Source organism: Camelus ferus, chromosome 1 (genome assembly GCF_009834535.1).
Source record: "Camelus ferus isolate YT-003-E chromosome 1, BCGSAC_Cfer_1.0, whole genome shotgun sequence".
Lineage (NCBI taxonomy): Eukaryota > Metazoa > Chordata > Mammalia > Artiodactyla > Camelidae > Camelus > Camelus ferus.
The window spans coordinates 19,545,702-19,571,383 of record NC_045696.1 but is presented as its reverse complement, the minus strand read 5'-3'; the positions used below and the strand labels follow the sequence as shown (position 1 = coordinate 19,571,383).

General features: G+C 32.9%; 1 protein-coding gene across 1 annotated transcript in view; it reads left to right on the top strand.

Annotated features, from left to right (window-relative positions):
• The window catches only part of NCAM2 (neural cell adhesion molecule 2), a 433,297-nt gene that overhangs the window by 289,278 nt on the left and 118,337 nt on the right, over nt 1–25,682 (top strand). Inside the window, 1 exon segment of the mRNA XM_006192306.2 lies at nt 67–212. Coding sequence (XP_006192368.1) covers nt 67–212 — 146 coding nt within the window.

Genomic DNA, 25,682 nt, shown 5'->3' with positions numbered 1-25,682 from the left:
GATGCCCACCACACATAGTAATATTTTCCTCAAATACAGGTTGAGCAATGTATATATTTTTTACAGTACAGCCTCACATAATGCAGCTTAAAAATGAGACTACATCTGAGAATGGTCAAGTCACACTCATATGTGAAGCAGAAGGGGAGCCTATTCCAGAAATCACTTGGAAAAGAGCGGTGGATGGCGTCACTTTTTCCGAAGGCGATAAGGTAACAGCAATTTAATGTATAGTGACTTTCAAAACCATTATATTTTCAGTCTTTTGCATATAATTAAATCTCACATTGGACTCCAAGTTAACAAGTAACTTGTAGGAATGCAGTAAGTGGTTTAATTTGTAAAAAGTTAACTCTACCACAGTCAGCCTAAAAATAAATTCGGAGGAGAATCAAGTCACAGTGTAATATTTAAGGATGTATTTCATTGTCCACAAAATCTTAGGTTGTTGGCACTCTTTCTTAAATTTGCCTGCATGCAAACTTTTGGTATACACTGCATCTGTAAAATATCTTACTGCGATGTCAATCCCCCTGCCTTGTACTGTGTAAATGAAAATAATTTAAATTGACAAAATTCTGGCTGTCACTTAACTCAACTCTTTAGATTAATTTTTAATGCAGTAGGACAGTAGTTTCCGCCTTTATATCATTTATAACCTTATAAAGACAAATAAGTACAAATGTAACAAAATACAGCATTTTGGTAAATGCTTCTCCCATGTAAATTGGTGAGTGTTCATCAGAATGCATTCAAGTTCCTAAGAAATCAAGTAAACATTATCATGTGTTTCACTACACTCCATAGATGATCATTATTATTTTTTGTAAATATTTATGTAAAAATCCCAGTATAAACAAAAGTGAAACAGGTAGTAAACTAATGATATGATGGAATTGGCATTTTTACACATGTAAAGATTATGACATTAAGCATATAGATCTCTTTTTTTCCTCAGTGTTGAAGCAACCTCCTTTAAACCTCTTTCCTTAATTTATATCAATTTCTGTAAAATAAAATTATTTCTAAAATACAAGTACTTTTGACTTACCAACATTGATAGCAGAAAAATTTCAAATCAGTTTATCCAAAATTCACTTTCTATCTCTCCAACTCATCATTTAATTTTAACAACACATTAACTCCATAAGTTGGCAAAACATGCTTCTCCCTGGCCATTTACTATTTATCTTTTGAAAGAATGTATTACCATTTATCACCCTTCTTGGCCCCATTTCCTCCTCATGATGGCATTTTTAAGAGAATATACCTCTTTTTGGCAACAGTTATACTATTTTGATATACTTATTTTATATGTGGAAGTTGAAAATCAAATTTATAAAATATGAATGACATGTGCATGCTTCTGGCAACCCAGAAAAATGATAAAATCTGCTTTAATATTTTCTTAATAAATAATGATAGATATTGCTATGGCACATTGACAAATCTTAAAGGAGTTATGTTTCTATAAATTTTTAAAAAATTGTCCAGAAAATTAGATATATAAATCTGTAGGTGATTGTTTTCATGTCAATTTTAGTACACTTCTTTGGATGAGGTTACTCAAAAATCATGGTTTTCATGTTTGTAAGTCCTTATTAATTTACCTTCATAGTCCTAACTCACGCTTTCATTATTTTTTTGTACTGTAAAATTCCTGAAATTTCTCTTTTCAAATATAGATTTTACTCTTCTTTTAATAGATGTTTCCTTATGAACATACAAGTAATGAGGGATACATTATATTCAGTTATTTTATCAATAAAAAATTGTCAAGTAGCCAGAGGCCCATGATTTTTTAAATCATATTTGCCCCATACCACCCCAAACTACATACAGAAATTACTTCTACAACAGTTGTGAAAAATAATCACCTAGTTTTTGTTTGCTAAGGATTATGCCTATTGAAGTACACATCTTTTTATTTTTTTATCCAGTTTATTTGTTAGAAAACAATTATAGAAACCTTAATATGCTTTTGTTTTTCTAAATACAACTTTTATCCAGTGGATAAAGAAATTAAGACTGTTCACTTTCTATCCTGATATTTCTCCAAAATTATTTTAAGAACCTTGTCTTACTTTCTGGATGGTAAGTGTCTTTCTCCTAACATTCCTAGTTTCTTCAACAGCCAAAATTCAGAAAGTGAATGGTTGATCTGAGCTTTGAAGTTAATCAAATCCAGTTTTGAATCTCAGCTCTGCATTTATGATGCTTTAGCTTTGGCAATACTATCTGAAGTCTTCTTAATATGAGTTTCTTCATCTTTAGTGAGGATAATAGGAAAGACGAGGAGTACATTGTAAAATGCATATCAAAGTCTTCAGCATATTGTAAATATTCAATAAACCTTTTTTCTCTATCGTATTTCATAAATATTGCAGTGTAGTTTATCTTGTTTCTCTGATTTTGAGTAAACTCTGTTAACAGGCGTCATAAAGGCAGATAACTAAAATTTGATTAAACACTGTGATTATATCACTAGTCATGAAAAGTAGCATGTGATTGTATTTGCCATAAGAATCACTTGGAGAGCCTGTTTAAATGCAGATTCTAGAATCCCACTCCCTGAGGTTGATTTAGAATGTCTAGCACAGGACCTAGGATTGCATGTTTAATAAACTCATCAGTTGGTGTCATATGGATGGTCTTCAGGCCATCCATAAATTGGAAAACAATTCTCAAACTCTAAAGTCAAATGACGTTTAACAACTAGTCCTTTCAACAGAAAAATGCTGTTGAGAGATTACTTTGGCACCTTGATAGGGGCTTGGAAATTACAGTTTGTTTTAATCAAAACTTTTCATCACTGTTGATGAAAATGACAATTGTGTAGGTCACAGACACAATTGACACAGTGAAATATCATCAGTGTATGTACTTCTAACTAATTACTCCATCCAAAAATGTGAAAATGTATTTAGCAGATATATTCATCATTGTGGATTTTCGAAGGAGGGTGTCTCAATGTGGCCACATGTATTTTCTGTACCTGTAGTTCTGTAGAACTGTGGAACTATGCATGTTAATGACTTAACATAAAATATCCTTGCATAATATGATATTCTTCAGAAACAACAACAAAAAATTTGGTGGTTAAACACAGAACTCTTTTAAATTCATTATTTTATCTATAACCTAATGCATTTTCCCTATATTTAAAGTAATATATGTAATTTTTAAAACTCTTCTAAAAATTCAAAAATACATGTTATATGTAAGAAAAATATAGCACACACTTACTTTAGAAGTATTTTCTTAATATCCATTGTTATTTCAAGGTAATATTTTGTTCTTTATTTTATTTTTTTAAATTTCACAGTTGTCACTAACTTTTAATTATCCATTTATGGAAAAAAATTGAGCAATTTAGTTTAGTGATAATGAGTATTTTTGAAAATTTTTCATTAAAATATCAATTTACTAGTGTTATTCAAGAATGTATTAAGTTGATAGCTTAATTTTAGCACATTATTTTTGAGGTCATATTAAGATACATTTGTGTATAAAAATTAGAAATCTCCAGCCTCTTCATTTAATAGATGCTATATACTTAACTGTAATAATAGTTAAATGGATACAATAAAGTTTAAGACAGAACTAAAGCTACACAAACACATTGTGGAATGTGTTTAATTTGGCTAAGACTTAAAAGTTGTGAATTGTTTCACAACTTAAAAACTTAACAATCTAATTTTTTTTACATTAAAAATCTTTGTTTTTTAAATAAAACCATGCTTCTTTCATAGGGTTGGTTTGGGGATTATGTGAAATTGTATAATTAAAATGTTTTGAAGTCCCTGGCATGAACACCCGTCATCTATTTTGAACCATTTTCTTTCAAATCATCCCTTCTTATCATTCTTATTGATCAATAAATATAATAGATGTATGCTTATAGGTATTGATAAGTTAGTATGGGAAATCTTGAAGTGTCATGCAAGTCAAAGTTTAATTCCAAATTTGTCATTTTCGTGTGTCATTTACCATGTTACTTCTGTCTGATTTCAGTTTCTGCATGTCTATATCAGGGTAATAATAAAACCTACCTGGAAAAGTTTCTAAAGATGAAACGAGAGCATGCATAACATCCCAGACACAAATTGAACTTAGAAGTGTTAATTTCTCTTTTCCTTGGAGGTATTTAGTCTTTAGATATCTTATACATGAGAAGACAGAATGATCGTGTTAATTCTGTGTCAACAACAGCTGCCACAAAGAAACCAGATAAAAACTTGGAGAATAGGCATATGTATTGTATGAATAAGATCGTCCACAGAACAATAAAATGTTGAAGTTGTTGTAGATCGTGCTTCTTTAACATAGTGATATATAGAAGTTTACTATAACATAATCTCTAGCAGTATCATTTCAGTGTCTCAGATATGAACTCTTTTTGCCGCACTAGATTCTAAATCTTGTAATTAAATTTCGCATTCCTCTTGGAAGTTTACAATGTTGAGAGTCTGCATTTGAGTGTCATCTTAGTCATGTCATCTTAGTCACAGTGTTTGGTGTCCATCTCCATCCTTGCAGAGAAGTGTAGATGAGGACTCTAACTTCCTATCCTGGTCATAGATTCTCAGATAACTCTGGCCTTATACCTGTGAGACACAAAATCAGGACTAGAAAGAAATCTCACAAATCTTACCTCATCATGTTCTTTTTCCCTCTCTCTCTGGTCTACCTTCTCCCATTCTCCGCCACATTTTCCTCTCTAGGAAGTAAGTCATTTATTGCTTCCTTCAGGCCCTTTTTTACCTCCTGTATTAATATGGCAATAAATGTTGGTTTGGAATAGACTCTTCCACATTCTAAGAAGCACCTAGACAGGTCCATTAAGGTAGGAAGAAAGAGAAATGCTGTGCACCACAAAGCCAGATTGCTTAAGAATGCTTGTTCTCCATCAGCTTTCAAAATTAGATTTTATATTCATATGATAAAAATGGTTTATTTTAAACATTTCTTTAGAAATATTGTTACTTGCCATTTTAGGGCTAAATGGATGTAAAAGATGTGCAGGAAGTGATTTTTATCTCTAAAATTCTTATAAAAAATGTCAACATAAGAGTAACCAGTCTCATCTGTGTGACTAGACTGTTTTATATAATAATTCTAAAGTGCTTATGAAATCATTTGGTGAATAATACCTCACATAAATCGTGTATCTACTCTTTAGATACAGAATCTATAATTATTTTATTCCTGTTATACTTGTCCTGCAGAGTAAATTACAGGCCTATCTCCACTAGAAATTAATCCTACTCTACATTGGACAAGACGCATTTGAAATGTATAGCAATAAGTTCTAACTGTTTTAAAAGAGAATTTCCCAAACTTCAGTCATTTCATCATCAGTTTAATTTCTTTTCTATACTCATGTGCTGCCTAGATTGTTATACACTTAATTTTTTCTTTGAATTGAATTAGTTTTTCCACTTACTCTAATCCTAACCTAAAATATCAGTTACATTTTAAAAGGGACATTAAAATAAATATAAAACTGTAAAATAAAATTTTTTTCATATTCATATCTAAACTCAGCATGTGCACCTTCACTGGTACACACATCATTTCAAAACACTGCTTTTATTTCAGACATACTTTGAATTACGAAGTTTAACTACAAAATTTGGAGGTCAGAACTCATCCTTTCTTCTATTTGTGTGGTCAAGCACTTCTATCCAATAAATATATTAAATTGTTAATTAATGTGTAGAGAGTTAACAAATCATAGAAACAGAAACTCATTTAATTTCAATCCTTAACACCAAATGGTCCTTTCAAAATGATGCCAATAAACTCAGTAAGAAAGGTATAGTGATTAAATTGAAAAATAATTTCTTCCCAATTTGCCTGAAATAAAATATGAAATGCTGGCCATCGTCTGAGTTAGAGCAACTAAAACTTTGTGATTAAAATTATAAAACTTTCTGTTCTTTAACATTCATTTGAAAAATGTGTTTTTCAGTGTCCAAGAAAACAACCCTACTGATTAGCTTTACTACTTTTAAGTCCATTTTACTTTCTGTTCGTTCAAATAAATAAATGTATTTAAACTGAGATTTAAGGTTAAAAAACCTTAATACAAGTATGAAGAATCTACTTTAATATTTAACTTTGCACTCACATACAGAAGGCATAGTTGTACCAAAGTGTTTCTATTTTAATTGTATAGACTGATAAGCATGTTTTTCCATGAATTGAGGCACTGTGATCTGGACAATACTTACTTCAAATGTTCCTTCAGAATAAACTACCAAGTCAAAAGGGATTTCTAGTAATAATAAAGATAAGCAGTTCTTTGATACAACTATCTGAATAAAATATAATGTTTTAAATTTTATAACATTAAATTCTTAGAGTAAAATATTTATTATTATACTACTGCATTCATTATTATACTGTTTTATGCTCTTATATTATTTTTATTGTGTAGGTACAGCTCTGGGCCTAAGAAAACATAATGCTTTTAAAAGATTTATTTAAATCACTTTTATTAAACCACCACAGAGGACAATGAAGTGAATTTTTCATATCATATGAAAATCTCCACTATAAATTCTTAGATCTTTTTTTATCCATAAACTGTGAAGATTACATTAGTCTCTCTTGTGTTACTTTTTTTCATCCTAAAGCAAATATGAGTTCTTGAAAATTAAATTTAATAAAATGTAAGCAGTAAAATAATCCTTAAAGTGACAGAAATTTATGTGACCAATGTTTCCTTTATCATTTGCTTAAGTTCATTTACAACTATCAACAAATATTATTGAAGACTTTTATGTTTGCATGTACTATTCTATGCACAAAAAATACAGCGCTGTAGAAAAAGACTTTTCTGCTTCATAGTGCATACAATTTAGGAGAGATGGAATCAAAGCATGTTTAAAATCAGCAATGTTTTCTATATGACTATGCAATTTTGAAATATGCAATTTTCATATTCAAAACATTCATTTTCAGTATGTAAGTGGACTTTTGCAGGGCTACAAATACAGCTTTGGCGTATTTTTCTGCACTGCCATAGACCCAGTTCAATTTGTTCTTCTGACAGGCCTCTCTACTGATGCATTTTGGAAAGTGTATCTACTGTCATCAGAATATCTCCTCTCAATTTGCTCTAGGCTGATGAAAATTGCTTAGACTCTGATTAAAAAAAAAGTCTTAAAAATATTTAACAGTATAATTGGCAACACCTTTATAGTATAGGATACAACTTAAGATTTTCAACTTCCTTTTCCTCTTTAAATAGAAATTACTAAATGAGACCAACAAGTCCACAATTACTGATTTAAGAAGAGACTGTAGTGTCTCTTATTTTACAAGCTCTAGTGAAATAAAATACTGAATATGATGGCATATTTATAGCATCGTCTTTAAAGAATGAAAGATGATATATAGGCATTTTTCAATATGTCATTGTATTTATACTTCTGAGCAAAATTTTTACAGCTGTATTTTTATTACTTTCATAAGGAGTTTTATTTGTACTTCTGTACCAAAACCTGAAAGTGCGTTCTGAGATGCAATTATAGGCAGTTCTTAGTGACTTACAGCAAGACTGATAAAAACATGGCCACCACCACTAACAATCAAGAACAAATGTTTTCATTGTTTCAATTTCAATATTTCAATTGCTTAATAAGCAACTGAAGCAACAGTAATGATATGTTTGTTCACATATTTTAAAGACAGTCATAGTATAGTTGAACTAGACATATTTCTTACTGTGGGTGATAGTATGACAAAAGAGTGGAAATTACAGAAGTGCAGAGACTTTCCAAGAGTCAAGTATTACAGATAATGGAATGTATTAAATTCAAAAGTGACAGAATGTCCAGTCCCTTGAATGTCTCTATCATAATTTGTAAGATCATCAGTGTCTAAAAGAAAATCCTTTCACTTGATGTGACATTGCATTAGAGGATCTCAAATAATCTTTGTTACCGTGATAATCTGCCTTGCTGTGCGATTAAGTCTTTGAGTTAATATTTGAGGAAGGCAGTGGATAATACTGAACCAAGGCTGTACACCAGAATCACGTAAGAAAGTGTATACACGTATATCTGACTGAGCCTTACTCCATGGGAAATGACTGAGCCCCTCTCCCAGGATTCTGACGGGGTTTATTTAGCTCTTAGATACTCTTAGCCAGTATCTTCGACAGGGAATAATGAGGTATATTTTGAAAATTCCTTGAAATTGTTCTTTTGTGTATAACCTATAGAGATCCCCTACCTTTAAAATGACTATATTCTTTCATTGCAAATGCACCAACACACACACATAAAACTACACACCAACACTCAACCTAATGTGATCTTGATACTCAATACAGCTAGATATAGAATAAAATATATAAAAGGAATTCATTTGTAACTCATGGATTTCTAAATCATGTTAGCTTTGGTATCCTCAGTTCATATAAATTAGAGCTTAATGAATGGAAATGATGTAGCAGTTGCAACACTGATTCTTTGTTTCAGTTCCTGGGTTTGCCACTTAATCGCTCTGTGACTTCAGATAAATTGACATATCTTTCAGTTCCATCACTGATAAAATAAAGCTCCTTCAAACTCTTACATTTCTCAATTCTCTAAATCTTTCTATGGATTCAATAGATAATCATGTTTTAAGATAGTTTTTGTCCCCATGCTGAGCCCCTTTTAAATTAAGATATTTATTCATTTTTCAGTTCATGATTTTCAAATAACTTAGTATAGAGAGGCAGTGGGTTTGCAATTTCCTTCTTTTATATAGCTTTTCCATATGTTCAGTTATAAGAAAAGCAAAGAGAACTCTGATAATGTCTTTACATTGGAAAAAAAAAAGGTCAATTTCTGATTGTGGAGAAGAATGCTGAAGAGCATTCTCTTGGCACCTGTAGATTTTAATGCCTGTATTTTTTTCTTTCCAGAGATAGTGGGCTTTTCTGAAGGATTTTGTATTTGACATTTTTAAGGTCCTCCTAATGCATTTTTTCGTGCTAGTGTTCTGAGAGCAATATTACAGATCCCTGCTGGGCAATAGGCAAAATGGATACTTCTATACCTCATCTGATGTAGGTGGTAGAATATAATTAGGCATGTTGGAAATCTTCCTGGATGCTTCAGAGCTCATAGAGAGGTGGGTTTTCAATCATTTACAACTTTTTAGAATTTCTTTTCCAACCCACAGCTTGCGTAGTGATGATCAAAGAAATCTTATCATAAGTTCAACATGTAATTTCAAAAACTATTTTTGAGAAAATTCTGGGAAATATTTAAAAAATAAAAGTATCATTGTTCTTTTTAAAAACATTATTAACTATTATTTTAAAATTATTAAAAATATTTCCAATTGAAAGAATTTTTTATCATGTTTGTAGGATGATATGATAGTAGTTCACAATTTTACCATAATTATTCTGGAGACAATTACATTATTTACATATTGAAAGTAATCTACATACTGAAAGTGATTTTTTTTGGCTTTGTAGTAGAAAATATGTCTTTTTCTTGTAAATGGCATATCATATTGTAGACTTCATATGATATTTACTACTTCTTAGAAGAAATCTACTACCCCTGAGGAAAATATAAAATCATATAGTCATAAATATAGAAATAGTGAATGTTAATAGACTAAACAAAGTAATAAATTTTCTGATTAATGTAACTTTTATTTACTTATATGATATTTTAGTAGGAAATAATAACTAAATTCAAGAGACAAAATGAATTAAGTTTGAAGGAATTGCTATACAAGTAGACATAGTATATCTGAAAATATTTGAGTAAGTAAGTATAATAAAAAACTTGCAAAAGAATACATTTGATGAGTTATGTTTTCAAGTTTAAGCATGGAGGAAAGATAAGTGCATAAAAGAATGTTAGTCACACAATAATTAATGGATAAAATTGAATATATTTTAATGAGAAGCACCTTAGTGCAATTATTATAAGACTTTCTAAGCCTTTCATTCTTGGATGCTAATAGGGTATGTGTAAGAAAATGTATTTATACTTTATCAAATGAATAGAAATGAAATAATTTTATTATTTATGGATCCACTTTTATTATTTGTGGACCATCTTTTCCCTGGCCCAAATGACCCACCTTGTTCATTTATTTTAATCTCTAGCTTAATTTTTATTCTCTATTATAATCACTACCACATATGCACGTCTCAGTCTTTCTGTTCTTCATGAAATGCTTCTGGTAAATGCCAGTCATGGTTTAATTAACCACCATGCCTATTTTACACATGTATCAGGACAGCTCAACATAGCTGGAGAAAAGCTACAGTCTTTCTTAAAATTGTGACCCATAGCTTAATGCATACTCTTTGTGTTGTGAAGCACTCTCCCCACATTTTCCTTGCCCATTTTCTTCACCAGTTTTAGATAACTATGTCATACATTTTCACTGTCCTCTAGTTCACAAACCTCCTTTCTCCTAAGAAGGCTCAGCTGATGACCTCACTCTAACCCAGCATACCAGAGGACTGAAACCAGCTCTGAGACCCCCAGGGACCTGCAGCCAAAGCCCCCAGGACATGGTTCCACCCACCTCAGGCCAGCACCAGTTCTGGGACCCACTGGCCTCTGGCCTCACTTACCAGCAGGTTGACAGAAACATCCTGGACCCCTGGCCTGACAACTACTCATTCTGGAACCCAGTTCTTCCAAGCAGTAGGTCAGCAGTACCCCTAGGAACTATGGGATCTTTGCAGCCAGCCAGGTTGTGATCCACTCTGCCCCAGAGGAAGAGGCAGAGGTCTATGCACAAGGCAGAGCCTAGTGACCAATCAGACTGGAGCCAGCCCTGCCTACCAGACCACTTACAGTAGTCAACCCACCACAAGAGAAGGACCAGGGAGCCCACATAAGAGGCACCATTAGAGCATATAGCTATGGTGACTAAAGAGGAGTGTGCTGCTGAGACACACAGAATGTCTTCTGCAAAAGACCACTTTTCCAAGGTCAGGAAATGCAACCAACCTATCAAATACACAGTAATAAAACAGCAAGTTAGGCAAAATGAGGTGACAGAGGAATATGTTTCAAACAAATGAACAAGATAACACACCAGAAGAAGAACTAAATGAAGTGAAGATTGGCAATCAAGCCTATGAAGAGTTCAAGATAATGATTCTAAAGATATTCACAAAGAATTTGGGAGAAGGTTGGACGAACATAATAAGTTAGAAGTTTTGAACAAAGAGTTAAAAGATGGATAGAAGAATAAACAATGTGAGGAAACAGAAATGAAAAATACAGTAGAAGGAATCAATAGTAGATTAGATGATACAGAAAAACATCAGCGAGTTGGAAGACAGAGTGGTGGAAATTACTGAAGCTGAACAGAGAAAGAAAAATGAATAAAAAGAGATGAGGACAGTTTAAGATACCTCTGGGACAACATCAAGTGTATTAACATGCATTTGAGGGATTCCAAAAGGAGAAGACATAAAGAAATGGATAGAGAGTATATTGAAGATATAATAGTTGAAAATTTCCCTAACCTGAGAAAGTAAACAAACATCTAGGCCCAGAAAGCACAGAGAGTCTCCAACAGGATCAACCCAAAGAGTACCACATCAAGACACATTGTAATTAAAATGGCAAAAATTAATAAGGAAAAAATACTAAAATCAGCAAGGGAACAGCAACAAGTTATGTACAACAGATTCTTTGCAGATCTAAAGACACATATATAGTGATATTGAGGGGATGGAAAAAAATATTCCATGCAAATTTAAGTGAAAAGAAAGCTGGGGTAACAATACTTATATCAGACAAAATAGACATTAAAACAAAAGTGATAGAGACAAGGAAGGACATTAAATGATGATCAAAGGATGAAAACAACAAAAAAAGATAACAATTATAAATATATATTTGCACCCAACATATGAATATCTAAATACAGGAAACAAATATTAACAGACATAAAGAGTGGAATCAACAGTAACACAATAATAGTAGAGGACTTTAACACCCCACTTAGATTAATGGACAGATCATCCAGACAGAAAATCGTTAAGGAAACACTGGCCTACATTTTCACATTAAACCAAATGTATTGCATAGATACATATAGAACATTTCATTCAAAAGCAGAAGAAAATACATTTTTTTAAAGTGCACATGGAACATTCTCTGTGATAGATCATATACTAAGACACAAAACAAGTCTCAGTAAATTAAAGAAAAAATGAAGTCATATCAAGCATCTTTCTGACCACAACTCTATGACTAGAAATCAAGTACCAGACAAAAACTGCAAAAAAACCACAAATACATGGAGGCTAAACAGTACACTACTAAACAACTAATGAATCACTGAAAAAAAAAGAGATTTTTAAAAATACCTTGAAGGAGATGAAAATGAAAACACAATTATCCAAAACCCAGGCAATGAAGCAAAATCAGTGTAAGAGGGAAGTTCATAATAATACAAGCCTACCTCAGGAAATAAAGAAAAAAAAAAAAAAACCAAACAAATAACCTAACCTTAATTGTAATAAAACTTGAAAAAGAACACATAAAAGCAAAGTTAGTAGAAGAAAAGAAGTCATAAATATCAGAACAGAAATAAATGAAATAGAGAATTTTAAAAAATGTAAAGATCAATGAAACTAAGAGCTTGTTCTTTGAAAAGATAAGCCAAATTAACAAACCTTTAGCCAGACTCATCAAGAAAAAAAAGAGAGAGAGAGAGAAGGCTCAAATAGGTAAAATAAATGAAAAAAGTTACAAGCAATACCACCAAAACACAAGCATATGAGATTATGAAGAACAGTTATATGCCAATAAAACAAACAATGTAGAAGATATGAACAAATTTGTGGAAATGTGCAATCTCCAAAGACTGAACCAAGAAGAAATAGAAAATATGAGTAGACAAATTACCAGTAATGAAATTGAATCAGTAATAAAACAACTCCCAAGAAACAAAAATCCAGGACCAGATGGCTTCACAGATGAATTCTACCACATATTTAAAGAATTAATGCCTATCCTGCTCAAACCTCAAACATTCCAAATAACTGCAGAGAAAGGACTTTTTTAGCTCTTTCTACAAGGCCAGCATCACACTGACACCAAAATGATGTGATATCACACAAAAAAAGAAAATTATAGGCTAGTATCACTGATGAGCATAATCCCCAACAAAACATTAGTAAACTGAATTAAACAATACACTAAAAGGTTCATACACTGTGATCAAGTGGGATTTATGCCAGGGATGCGAGGATGGTTCAGTATCTGCAAATCAATGTGATATACCACGTCAACAAACTGAAGAATAAAAATTAGATGATCATCTCAATAGATGTAGAAAAAGTTTTTGACAAAATTCAACATCCGTTTTTTGATAAAAACTCTCAAAAAAGTGGGTACAGTGGGAATATACCTCAACATAATAAAAGCCATATATGACAAACCCACAGTTGACATTATAGTGAGCACTGAAAAGCTGAAAGCATATTCTCTATGATCAGGAACGAGACAGGGATGCCCACTTTTGTCACTTTTATTCAACGTAGGTTTGGGAGTCCTAGACACAGCAATAAGATAAGAAAACAAAAGGAATCTTAATTGGAAAGTAAGAAGTAAAATGGTCCTGTTTGCAGATGGCATGATACTATGTATAGAAATCTAAGATGCCACCAAAAAACTTCTAAAACTCATCAATGAAGTCAGTAAAATTACAAGATACAAAATTAATGCACAGAAATCTGTTTCATTTCTAAACACTAATAATGAACTATCAGAAAGTGAAATTAAGAATACAGTCCCATTTACCATCACATCAAAAAGGATAAAGTACCTAGGAATAATGTATATAAGAAGATAAAAACACTTGTGCTTGGAAAACTATAAGATATTGATGAAATAAATTGAAGATGATGCAGACAGATGGAAAAATATATTGGGTTCATGGATTAGAACAATTAATGTTGTTAAAATGACCATACTATCCAAGGTAGTCTACAGATTCAATTCAATCCCTATCAAAATAGCAATGGCATTTTTCACAGAACTAGAACAAATAATTCCAAAATTTGTATGGAAACAAAAAAGACCCGAATACCCAAAGAAATCTTGAGAAAGAAGAACAAAGCTGGAGGGATCATACTCCCTGACTTCAAATTATGCTACAAAGCTACAGTAATCAAACTTGTATGGTTTTTGCACAAAAACAGACACATAGATCAATTGAGCAGAACAGAGAGCCCAGAAAAGAACTCAAACTTACATGGTCATTTAATCTACAACAAAGGAGGCAACAACATGCAATGGGAAAAAGCAGCCTCTTCAATAAATGATGTTGGCAAAACTGTACAGCTACATACAAAAGAATCAAGCTAGACCACTCTCTCACCTCATGCATGAAAAGCGATCAAAATGGATTAAAGTCTAAATGGAAAACTTGAAACCATAAAACTTCTAGGTAAAAAAACATAAACAGTAGGTTCTTTGACATTGGTTTTAGTAATATTTCTATGGATATATCTTCTCATGCAAGGGAAACAAAAACAAACATAAACAAATGAGAGAACATCAAACTAAAAAAAAACTTTTGCACAGCAAAGGAATCTATCAACAAAACAAAAAGGCTACCTACTTAATGGGAGAAGATATTTTGCAAATAAGGAGTTAATATCTAAAATATACAAATAACTCATAGAACTCAACATCAAAAAAAAAACTAATTAAAAAATAGGCTGAGTACTTGAATAAATATTTTTCCAGAGAAGACATACAGATGACCTATGGGCACATCAAAAGGTACTCAACATCACTAATTATCAAGGGAATGCAAATTAAAAAAACCACAATGAGGTATCACCTCACACCTGTTGGAGTGACTATTCTCAAAAAGGCAACAAATAACAAGTGTTTGTGAAGGTGTGGAGAAAAGGAAACTCTCATACACTATTGGTGAAAATGTAAATTGGTGCAGCCATTATGGAAAACAAGTGGAGATTTCTCAAAAAACTAAAATTAGAAATAATACATGATATAGAAATTCCACTGCTGGATATTTATCCATAGAAAATTTGAAGACTAATTTGAAAAGATACATGCAACCCTATGTTCCTTGCACTATTTTTTACAATAGCAAGATACAGAAGCAATCTAAGTGCCATCAATACATGTCTTGCTCACATGGATTGACCTAGAGGGTATTATGCTAAGTGAAATAATTCAGACAGAGAAAGATAAATATTGTATGAATTCACTCACAGTTGGAATCTAAAAAAAAAACTAAACAAATGAACAGGCATCATAAAATAGAGAGTCATTGATACAGAGAACAAACAAGTGGTTGCCAGAGGGGAACTGGGTGGCAGAGGAAAGAAATAGGTGAGGGAGATTAAGAGCTACAAACTTAGTCTCAAAATAAGTGAGTTATGAGTATTCAATGCACAGTGTGGGTAACATAGTCATACCCACATACCCTTCATATATGCCTATATATTTATGTGTGTGCAAATATGTAGACCAATCGCTAGCTACTACATTTGGCTTCCAGATCCATCTGACATCTATCCTCTATTCATAGCAAAATTCCTTGAAAATGTTTTTTAATCTTAGCTCTATCTAAATTCTTCCTCGAGTTATCTTAAATACACTTCAAGCAGGCTTTGACCACATCACTCCACTGTACCTCTTTCGGAAGTTTACTTATGTTTACTTTTCTAAATTTAATGGTAAATTAGCAATCCTAAATTTTCTTTTCTGCCTAAGAGAGGCATTGATCCAGTTAAATAATCTTTCCTGCTTGTCACATGGTCTTTGACTTATGCAGCATACTTTCCTATTTTCTCTCTTACCAGTCTTTTGTCTTATAATTGACCTCTAAATGATAATTTCCTCCATCTGTATTTGGCATTTAAATCTTTTCAATAGTGTGTGTGCTTCATCTGTCTACAACATTGAATGCACATCGTGAGTCAAAAGGTAGTGAAAACTACTACAAATCTTTGATGTAATAATTGCAATTTCCATTTACTTTTGAGTTTGCTGAGAGAGTCCTTGACTACCAAACTGAAGTCTGTATGAGAAGACGTGATTTTTAACAGGTATTAACTATGAATAGGTTTAGGTTAATGGTTGAATTCTTTAGGTAAACTAAACATAAATTGCTGACCACTTTTCTTTTAATTACAAAATCTGAAGCCAGTTAAGAGTTTACTATGTACCAGACATTAGCATTGTCTTACTGTATGGCTATTTGTCCTCAATTCTGAATTTTACTGTATCTAGCCAAATCACAGGAGTTGTGACCATACTGGGACAAAAATTTAAAAGAAAAAATCGTATGCTGAAGTAATAGTAGCATAACCATTGGCAAACAACTTGAGTAAATTGATAATTCAAATTGATAAATGTTGCTTAGTGAATTAATAATTTGCTTATTCATAAATTAAAATCTCCTCCGGGTCCAAATGATGATGATTAAGGAGTTCCCATAGACAAGTTCTTTAGAAGCGGGAGGTTTGGAAACAGTGGAATGGTACACTTTTCCTGTGTGTACCATAGAAAATATATTGGGATATTTATATGCCTGCTAGGTGTTTTGATCAGCACCTTGAGATAGCACATTGCATATTTATCCACTATGAAGACTACTCTTCTAATACCTTCTCATAAAATTTACATCCATCCTCCCTGTAGTATAATTATTTGAACACATCTTATACCTCTGTATCCCAATGCACAATTCATAGCTTGATGAAGGCTGTTTCTTATCATTTTTGTTTCTTGTAGCAAAGGTAATATAATTCCCCAGACTGTCTCTGCTTCTTGGCTCTCTAGTTCCAGCAGATATCCCTCTAATAATAATGTTCATAAATTTTGGGCATATTATAATTGATATATCTCAATGTAAAGATTCATCACAGACCTGTTTGAGCCACAATTTTTTTGTTTTATAAAAAGGAATATAATACAGAAATATAGGCCTTACCTTCTCTTTTAATGTTTTTGACAAGTCCACACTGTATCTTTTCCTTTCAACAGTTTAGGCTTGTATCATTGATTCATTTATTTCCTATTTTAGAACCGTTTTAATATACCTTTTTGCTTTTGGTAAAAAATAAATAACATTTCATTGACATTTCCTCTTTCTCCTATTAATTATTTTATTATCTTAATAACTCAGATCCTTTCTGGAAAATGTTTCTCTTTTTTTAAATATTTTTATTGAAGTACAGTCAGTTTACAATGTTCTGTCAATTTCTGGTGTACAGCACAATGCTTCAGTCATATAGAAACATACATATATTCATTTTGATTTCTAACAATTACAAAAAGTGTAGTTTGTATATGCAGTATTTGTTTTAATTTGCCTTTATTTTACCACAAAACAAACAAAATTCAGAAACAAAACCAACCAAAGCAACTCACTAGAGTTAATGTATATTAAACACAGTTTTAATTTTAAGCCATCTCTTAGAGGTAGCTTGCTTCTGTGTCTGTGTAACAAAATGATTTGATGAAACTGATTTTCGTGTTTTGTTGTATGGTGAGTAGTTTTTGGTGTTTACATTCATGTGTTATAAAAATAAATGACAGTGCTTTTATTTAAAATGATTATGTTAATTGCAATGAGTCAGATAGTAAGACAGAGAATAGTTCAAAACACATATATAAGGAAATGCATTTTACTCTTTGAACCTCACACCCAAAATGTAGCTATGAGATGTTGAAATAAAGTATATGACTCATTCAGCATAGCTGTGTATTTAAGGAGCATATATTTGCTATAGCACTACCAACACATTTGACAATGATTATATACATTATTTTAATAAAATTTCTATATAGCCAGTGATGTATATATTTGAATATGTATTTGAAATGATATAATTTTTAAAAAGAAGGAAAAAATATGCATGTATGTTTCTAGGTGCTATTCTACTTCATGGTATCAGTCTGATAAAAGTGATGCTGTTAATAGCGATGTGTTGTATACCATGTGAATTCTCATGTATGTGACAAAAGATGGTCACTAGATGGTAAATGCATTCCGTTTTCTGATGTTTGGTGTGGGACTAGTGGCAATTTAAGATACCTGTAGAACTTATATTTCCAGGCATAATGGATAAAGAAGGACTTGCTTTACACTCTGACTTTAAACAATGGCAACAATGGACAAAACTTATGTCATGATGGATGGCACATTGACTCATGAGACAGGAGAAACAAATGTTGTGAGCCGTGTGATTGCTCGAGCCTACTGTGTAGAGAGTTCCCAGGTTGCAGTGCTGGGATGAAGAGACTGATTGTTTTCTCTTAGTTGAGGAGACAGTGTTTTGAATTTGAGTAACTAGGGGTGATAGAAATCACAGGATGGGGCACCAGACAGGGCAGAGCTCTGTGGAGAAGAGACAAATTCAAACAGAGAAAGAGAGAGAACACCAGAGTTCATCAGTGCTTTCCCCAGGAGTCTTCAGTCGAGTACTGATGAGTGTATGTGTCTGAGGAGAATATCCAAGGCCATAGAAGGAACCACTGGAATACTGAGGAATGCTGCTTTCGTAGTATGGCCAAAGTAGTCATAAACTAAAGATTGCTCCCAATTCCCCTAAGTTTAAAAGCCTCAAAAAAACAAAATTGTTTTCAAGTAGCTTAGCAATATCTCAGGAAAGAGACCAAACGTACTGAAAGGTCTAAAAATATATATAAATATATAGCTCTCAAAATACATAATTCGTAATTTTTGGCATCCAGTAAAAATTATGAGATATACAAGGTACATGAAAATATAACCCATAATTGCAAAGACCACATCAATCAAAAGAAACAGATCCATTGTCACAGATAACAGTATTAATAGGTAAGAGCATTCACATACCAATTTTTTTACGTATACTGCATATGTACAAGATAGAATGAAAACTGAGAAACATGACAATATAAAAGACTAAATCAAATCTAGAAATTAAAAAATATCAAGTAAAAAAGGCATTGAATGGGGTTAACAGCAGATTAGATACTGCAGAATGAAAGATTTGTGAAATCAAAGACAGAAAAACACAGTTTGTCCAAAGAAAACATAAACAGGAAAAAGACTAATATAAATATAGAGTAGTCCTGGGTCTTTTTCATGCTTTGAGTAAGTGTTGGCCAAAAATGGCTCAGAAGAGGGTCTTCATTTGTCTCATTAGATAAAGCACAGAAAGTATGTTCTCAGAATGCTTTATATTTCTTCATACTGCGTTTTCTTATAGGATGTCTGGTAGGGATTTGTATAAAGATATACTAGAGGAAAAGGATAATGACTATGGTTAACATTTATGGAATGTATGCTAAGTGTCAGGCATTTTTTTAAACATTTCATGCAACATTATTGTGCTACTTCACTTTGAATACTGTGCTTCTTGCTTTTCAAAAATCTTTCATTTGTCTATAGTTTGAACAAGATTATCATACTGCATAGACACTGGTTACTAAGCACAACGCTGATTATAATAACATTTATCATGTATCTAGCGGTGAGCCTACACAACCATTTTTTGTTTGTTTGTTTTTTGAACCTACAGAAACTTAAGTAATTCTTACCAGACATGGGGAAAAGGCAACAAACATTATGTATGGTATATTAGCCAACTTGTACTATGATAACTGCAAAATAAATGACACCAAAATCTCAGAGACTTTTGATACAGAAATGTATGGGTTTATAAGTAGGCTGCAGCAGCATGCTCTAGACATTAATTTTAATTCCAATCTGCTCTGTATGTTCTAACAGTTCAGGAAATGAGATAAAGGAACACATCCCATCTTGGTTACGATATTTAAAAATTCCCATGATAAAATGTATGAAGTAAATGTAAAACAAAGTGAAAGCTGTAGAACAGTATCATTGAATCCTACATTCTATCGCTCAGCTTCAGTCATTATGAATATTACTTCATTCCAGTTCTAATATTTTCTAGTATTGTTTTCCAATAGGTTATGTTTATGTTATAGAGCAAAATATTTTAAATGTTGGATTAAAAAAACATCAGACCAAACCTATGACTTATTCAAAGCCCTGGGGCAACGAAGCCAGTACTTACTGGTCATTCCATTACTTCAGAGCAAGCAGTGTGATTTAATACTGTGATATCATTATTCACAAGGTAAGTTCAGTTATTTGCATAAATCATCACAGTGCATCTGGCCATCTTATAATAAGTGCTGAACAGGAAGGATTTCAGGGTATAACGTGCCTCATTCTTTCAGATCTCTTCTCTTTCTTCTGGTTGTGTGCCATAAAACCAAAGTTTACCTCAAGATAAAATGTAATTTTTAGATTTCAGTATCCTCCTGGCTTCTTGATCACTTATTGATTTTTTAGTAAGTAGTTGTTCTTACTTTGCTTACTTTCCACTATGAAGGACAGACAGGAAGATTGGAAATTCAAAAACAATAGTGATCATCCTGTTTTTCATGGTTTCTTAATCTTGGAGAAAGCAATGAAGTTTTACATGGATTGATAGCTTGAATCAGTGGGATTTTCCCCCTGGCTTTCTACACTGTCCTCTTACTTATGGCTTGAATGCCCTGAGTGTCAAATATTTTGTTCTGTTGTCTCCAGATTTGATTAAAATTGTTACTTATTCAACAAAAAATAGGTATCTTGTCATTCAGAGTCGCTGACAGTCATGCCAAAATTATGACCAGCCTTCTATAAGCACATTCCCTCGTTCTAATTTATTTGCTTAAAGCTCCAATCATAATGAATGGCCATAATAAGTAATAGTGATATAGACATGGGGTTGGGATATCTAATACGGCTTTGACTAATGTATACATTTTGGGAATGTGATGCATAATCATTATAATCCACAAATTTAAAACCATTGAATAGTAACACAGAGCTTACATCTGTATAAAGCCTACAGGATTGGGCCTCTGACACCAAAGTCATGGCATTTGAGCAGGGAAGGTCCTCCTGATGAAGAGCAGGGTCAAGGATACATCAAAGCCATTCACAAATGTAATGGCAATTACAGATAAATTTAATATATAGGGTTTTATTATTGGTATTATGGATGAAATAAAATATAAATCACATCATCTGGTAATTTAACCATTAAATGTGAAACGTTTTATCATTTATTTAGTAATTTTGCTGTCCAAATAGTAGTTTTTCATCCGAATTTTAATTTTGTCTTTCACTGAATAGCTTACATATTTTCATTGAAAAACTATTATAAAAAAATTGGCATGTGGTTCATGGGATCATGAGAAGTCTAGCAGCAATAAAGAACTGCTGAGTAAGAAGAAAATCGGAGAGTTGTTATTTCCCCTTGAGGTAGAATGCCTTTGGACATCACAGTAAAGCGGATACTGTGTAAACTCATACATGGAACATTTAGCTCTGAATTATCAGATGTTTTGTGCCAATTTATTTATCATGTACTTAATAGGTACTAAGCTCTTTTCAAATATTCAAATCATTTAGCCACCCTAGCAATACTATAAAGGCTGTACATTTATATTCGTTATACAGAGAGGGAAACCGAGGTATAGCTAACTGATGTAATCAACTCCAAAGCTTGTAGGTAGCACAAACAGGGTGTAAACTTTCCCATCTGTTCTGCAGTCTCTGATCTTAGCAACTATGTTATGCTAAAGTAGACAGCACACCCAGGCACTAATATAAAACATTCAGGTCACATTCTGAAAACCAGCATTTTGTCAATTATCAGTTAGATTTCACCGTATCTAATTTTTTTAATTCAAATCTTTGAAAGTTTATTCTGCTTTTGATTTGATTATCATAGCATTATAATTTCAAATATTAAAGTACTGAGATAATATGAAATAGAATGTATAAGGTTATTAAAATATGATGTTAAGTCAAATGTGAATATATGCCTCTGTATCTATAATTGTATATACCTACAACAATCTACTAATGATAGATCAGATTTCCCATCGAGGGATTTGTGACAAAAACCTGAAAATACTCTTTTCCTCCCTTTTTTCATCACCACCTTCCAAGCCAATCATTCACTTAAACACTGTTGATTCTTCCTGAATGTATTTTTAGAATCCACACATTTCTCTTCATCTCCTCGACCTCTACCTTTTCCCAGAACATTATTAAGTGCAGTATGTTTCTAGGGGTTTTTACTTCCCTCTTTCAAATTTATTTTTCACCCTACAGCAGAAGTGATCCTCTCAAATAACAAATGCACTCTCTTTACTCCTTGGCATGAAACCTTTACAGTCCTTTCCAATTCTTCATAGAACATCCATATTCCTTCTTTTGGTTTTAATTTTTAACATTTTCATCTACATATAATTTATATAGCATGCATTTTACCTGCAGAAGGGTAAAATTAAATAAATTGCTTTTTAGTAAATTCATAGTGTTGTGCAATATTCAACACAGTAAATCTGGGGACATTTTCAACATGCCAAAAAGAAATCCTGCCCCTCTTGGCCATTAGCTTACAATCTCCTTACCACCACCTGTCAGCCTTAAGCAACTCCTTTTGTACTTTTCATATCTATAGATTTGTGCATTCTGGGAATTACATATAAAGGGAAGCACTCAATGTGTGGACTGTGTTACTAGGTTTTTAAACTTAGAATAATGTTTTCAAGGTTCATCTATGTTGTAGCTTGTGTAAGAACTTCACATATTTTATTGCCAAATAATATTCCATTACATGGAGATTGCATATTTTATTTATCCATGTGTGAGTAGATGGACATTTGTGTTGTTTTCACTGTTTGGCTTTATTAATAATGCTCTTACGGATATTCATGTGTGAGTTTTTTGTGTGGACATAGATCTTTAATTCTCTTGGGAATGCAATTGCTGTGTCATATGGTAACTCTGTCTTTAACATTTTGAGTAGCTGTCAGACATTTTATCAAAAGCGGCTGCACCATTTTACATTCCTACCACATGTGCATGAGGGTTCCATTTCTCCACATCCTAGCCAATGCTTGTTATTATCTGTCTTTCTGTTTATAGCTATCACAGAGTGTGTGAAGTGGCATTGTGGTTTTGATACGCATTTTCACAATGGCTCATGATGTTGAGCATCCTTTCATGTTCTTACTGGTCTTCCCTTGACCTTTGAGGCTCTTTTTTGGCAGTCTTGTCTATCTCTCCAGCCACTTCATCTCTCTCCACCTCATATTGGCCATGCCAACTCCCGTGAGCTTCTTTCCACTCTTTGAACATGCCATTTTCCCATCTAGTCCAAGCCCATGTAGTTCCATCTCCTCCCTAACTTTTCCTCTTGTCTGCCTGGCCAGGGCTGACTTCATGAGTGTGTGCCATGAACAACTGCATGGAGCCCAACCCTCAAAAGGGGCCTGTGCTGGATTTAAAGTGCTGCTGTGCCAGTCTTTAAAATTCATAATAATTTTTGAACAAGACCCCACGTTTCATTTCTCAGTGAGCTCCGCAAATTATGCAGCCAGTCCAGTGCCTTACTTATCCGTCAGGTCCCTGTTTAGACAGAAATATCTACAAGTACTTGGTCCTCACCTCTGTGGACTGTATTAGATGTTCCAGATGAAATTTATGATTTGTTTCTAAGTCTTTTGACCTATGACACTAAGGGCTTTGCCTTTCTGATTCATCTTTCTGTCCTCAGTACCCAGTGTAGTGCTGGTCATGTAGCTGTTGTACAGTATGTAGTTTAGACACATAGTTATGGCTCACACGGTAAGCATTATGACAAAAGTAATTCAGAACATGAACCAGGGCCAGACGGCCTGGGTGTTCTGCCGCTATCACAGGATGTAAGCTGTGTGGGACCTGGGCAGGTTATCTAATGTTTCTAAAGTGCCTTAATTTGCGTATCTTTAAAATGAGGATGATATTAGTCCCAATCTCATAGCAGTATTATGAGGATTGAGGGAACTAATGAATGTAAACTATTTAGAATAGTGTATAACTGTCATTTGTTATGTGTGTGAGCTGTTAACCACTGTTATATTCCACTCCTATATGTTGAATAAATTATTGCCTATATGTGCAAAGAGAAGAAAAGGACCGTAGAACCTAGTAAAGAAACTACATAAGTTAAGAAATTTTATTGCATCCATTACTCTTTATTCCTTCAAACGTGTACTGCTTTTAGGGCAGATAATTGTGCAAAAGTTCATTTCATGATATCAAAATAGGAGAAAATTAGGAAGGTAGGATCAAGCCCAGAGGAAAGAGACATTAATACTAAGAGTAAATACAGGGATCTTATAAGAAAGGAAGACAATAGTTCTGCTTAAATTTTTTTTGCACAAACTAGTCAATTTCATGCTATTTTAACATGGTTTGGGGAAGTCAGTTTGGGTAAATTAATGCCAGTAACCTTTGGGGAGAGTCTGTTTCCTATTTTATACATTTAGCAGTTATGCCTTGCTGCTATCTTTGAGTATTTAAAGCTAAGTTTAATTTATATTCAATAGAAAATTAATACAATTATAAATAAGGCAAGCAGAATATATAATACAAAATATCCTCCTTGGAACTGCATAACATACAATGAGAAACAAAAGAATACACAATCCAAGGGTGCAAATTTATTGTATGTCTGCATGTGTCTTGGGTTCTGCAAGTGTTCTCTATTAACCTGCCCAGTATCAGGAGATCCTATGTGCCCCAGTCTCTTCTCTGCACCTGCTGGCTTCCCTCAGTTCTTCCATAAGCCTCCTGGTGGCATATGCGTAGAATTCTCTCTACAACACTACTCTTCTTTCACCATTTTCAGATCCCAGTCCACACTTTGGTTATTAAGGAACATGCCTCTGACTCAAACCCACCCCTGTCCTCAAGACCCACCTCCAAAATAGAACTGTGATGGTCTGACATGGTATTTTTCAGTTTATTTGTACTCTATTTTAAAAGTGATATCTGTCTTCTCTGTTACATTCTAATTCCACAAAAGATGGAAATTTTTCTGTTTTGTTCAGCATGTATCCCCAGTGCCTGGATGCCTATTGTAGAACAATGGCACCTACAATAAAAATTGTTGAGTAACTGATGTGATCCACAATTCTCTCTATTGATCAATGACTAAAAAGATTCAAAGATGTGAGTGTGAGGAAGAAGAAAGACAGGGAATACTGGCCACCTCAGAGGCGTTGCACTACCATTGGATCCAAAATTTGGCCATAAATATCTAGTCAGGCAAAATCACAAAAATAAACATGATACATTATGTAATTTCAAATGTCCAAAAATTAAAATTTACCGCAAAATATTTCTGTTTGAACAAAACTCAAGAAGGTAGCTATCACATAGATGTTTGATTAAGGAATTATTGAAAAGACAATAAACTCTATCAGTAATAATTTTATAAAAATATTAAAATACTATCCAAATAAGCAGTTCTTAAACTGACCTTCAGGAAAGGCAAAGATATAATATCAAGTCAAATTTTAGAGTTGCCTTTCTGTGAAGGATTGGAATAATAATGAACAGTCAGACACTTCACTTTCTAATCATCTTACTTAATGTAGAGATAGAACCTGAAAATACTAGATGGACAGCTAATATACCCATTAACCTGTCTCAATCAAATATCCAATGTCCTAAATGAATCTTCAGTAGGTGGTGAATCAAAGCCAAGATATAAATGAATTTTCTTTCAGAAATGTGTAATGCTTTTTTGTAGCACAAAGAAAAAGATGTCCTTTGGAATGTCAGATATGAGAAGG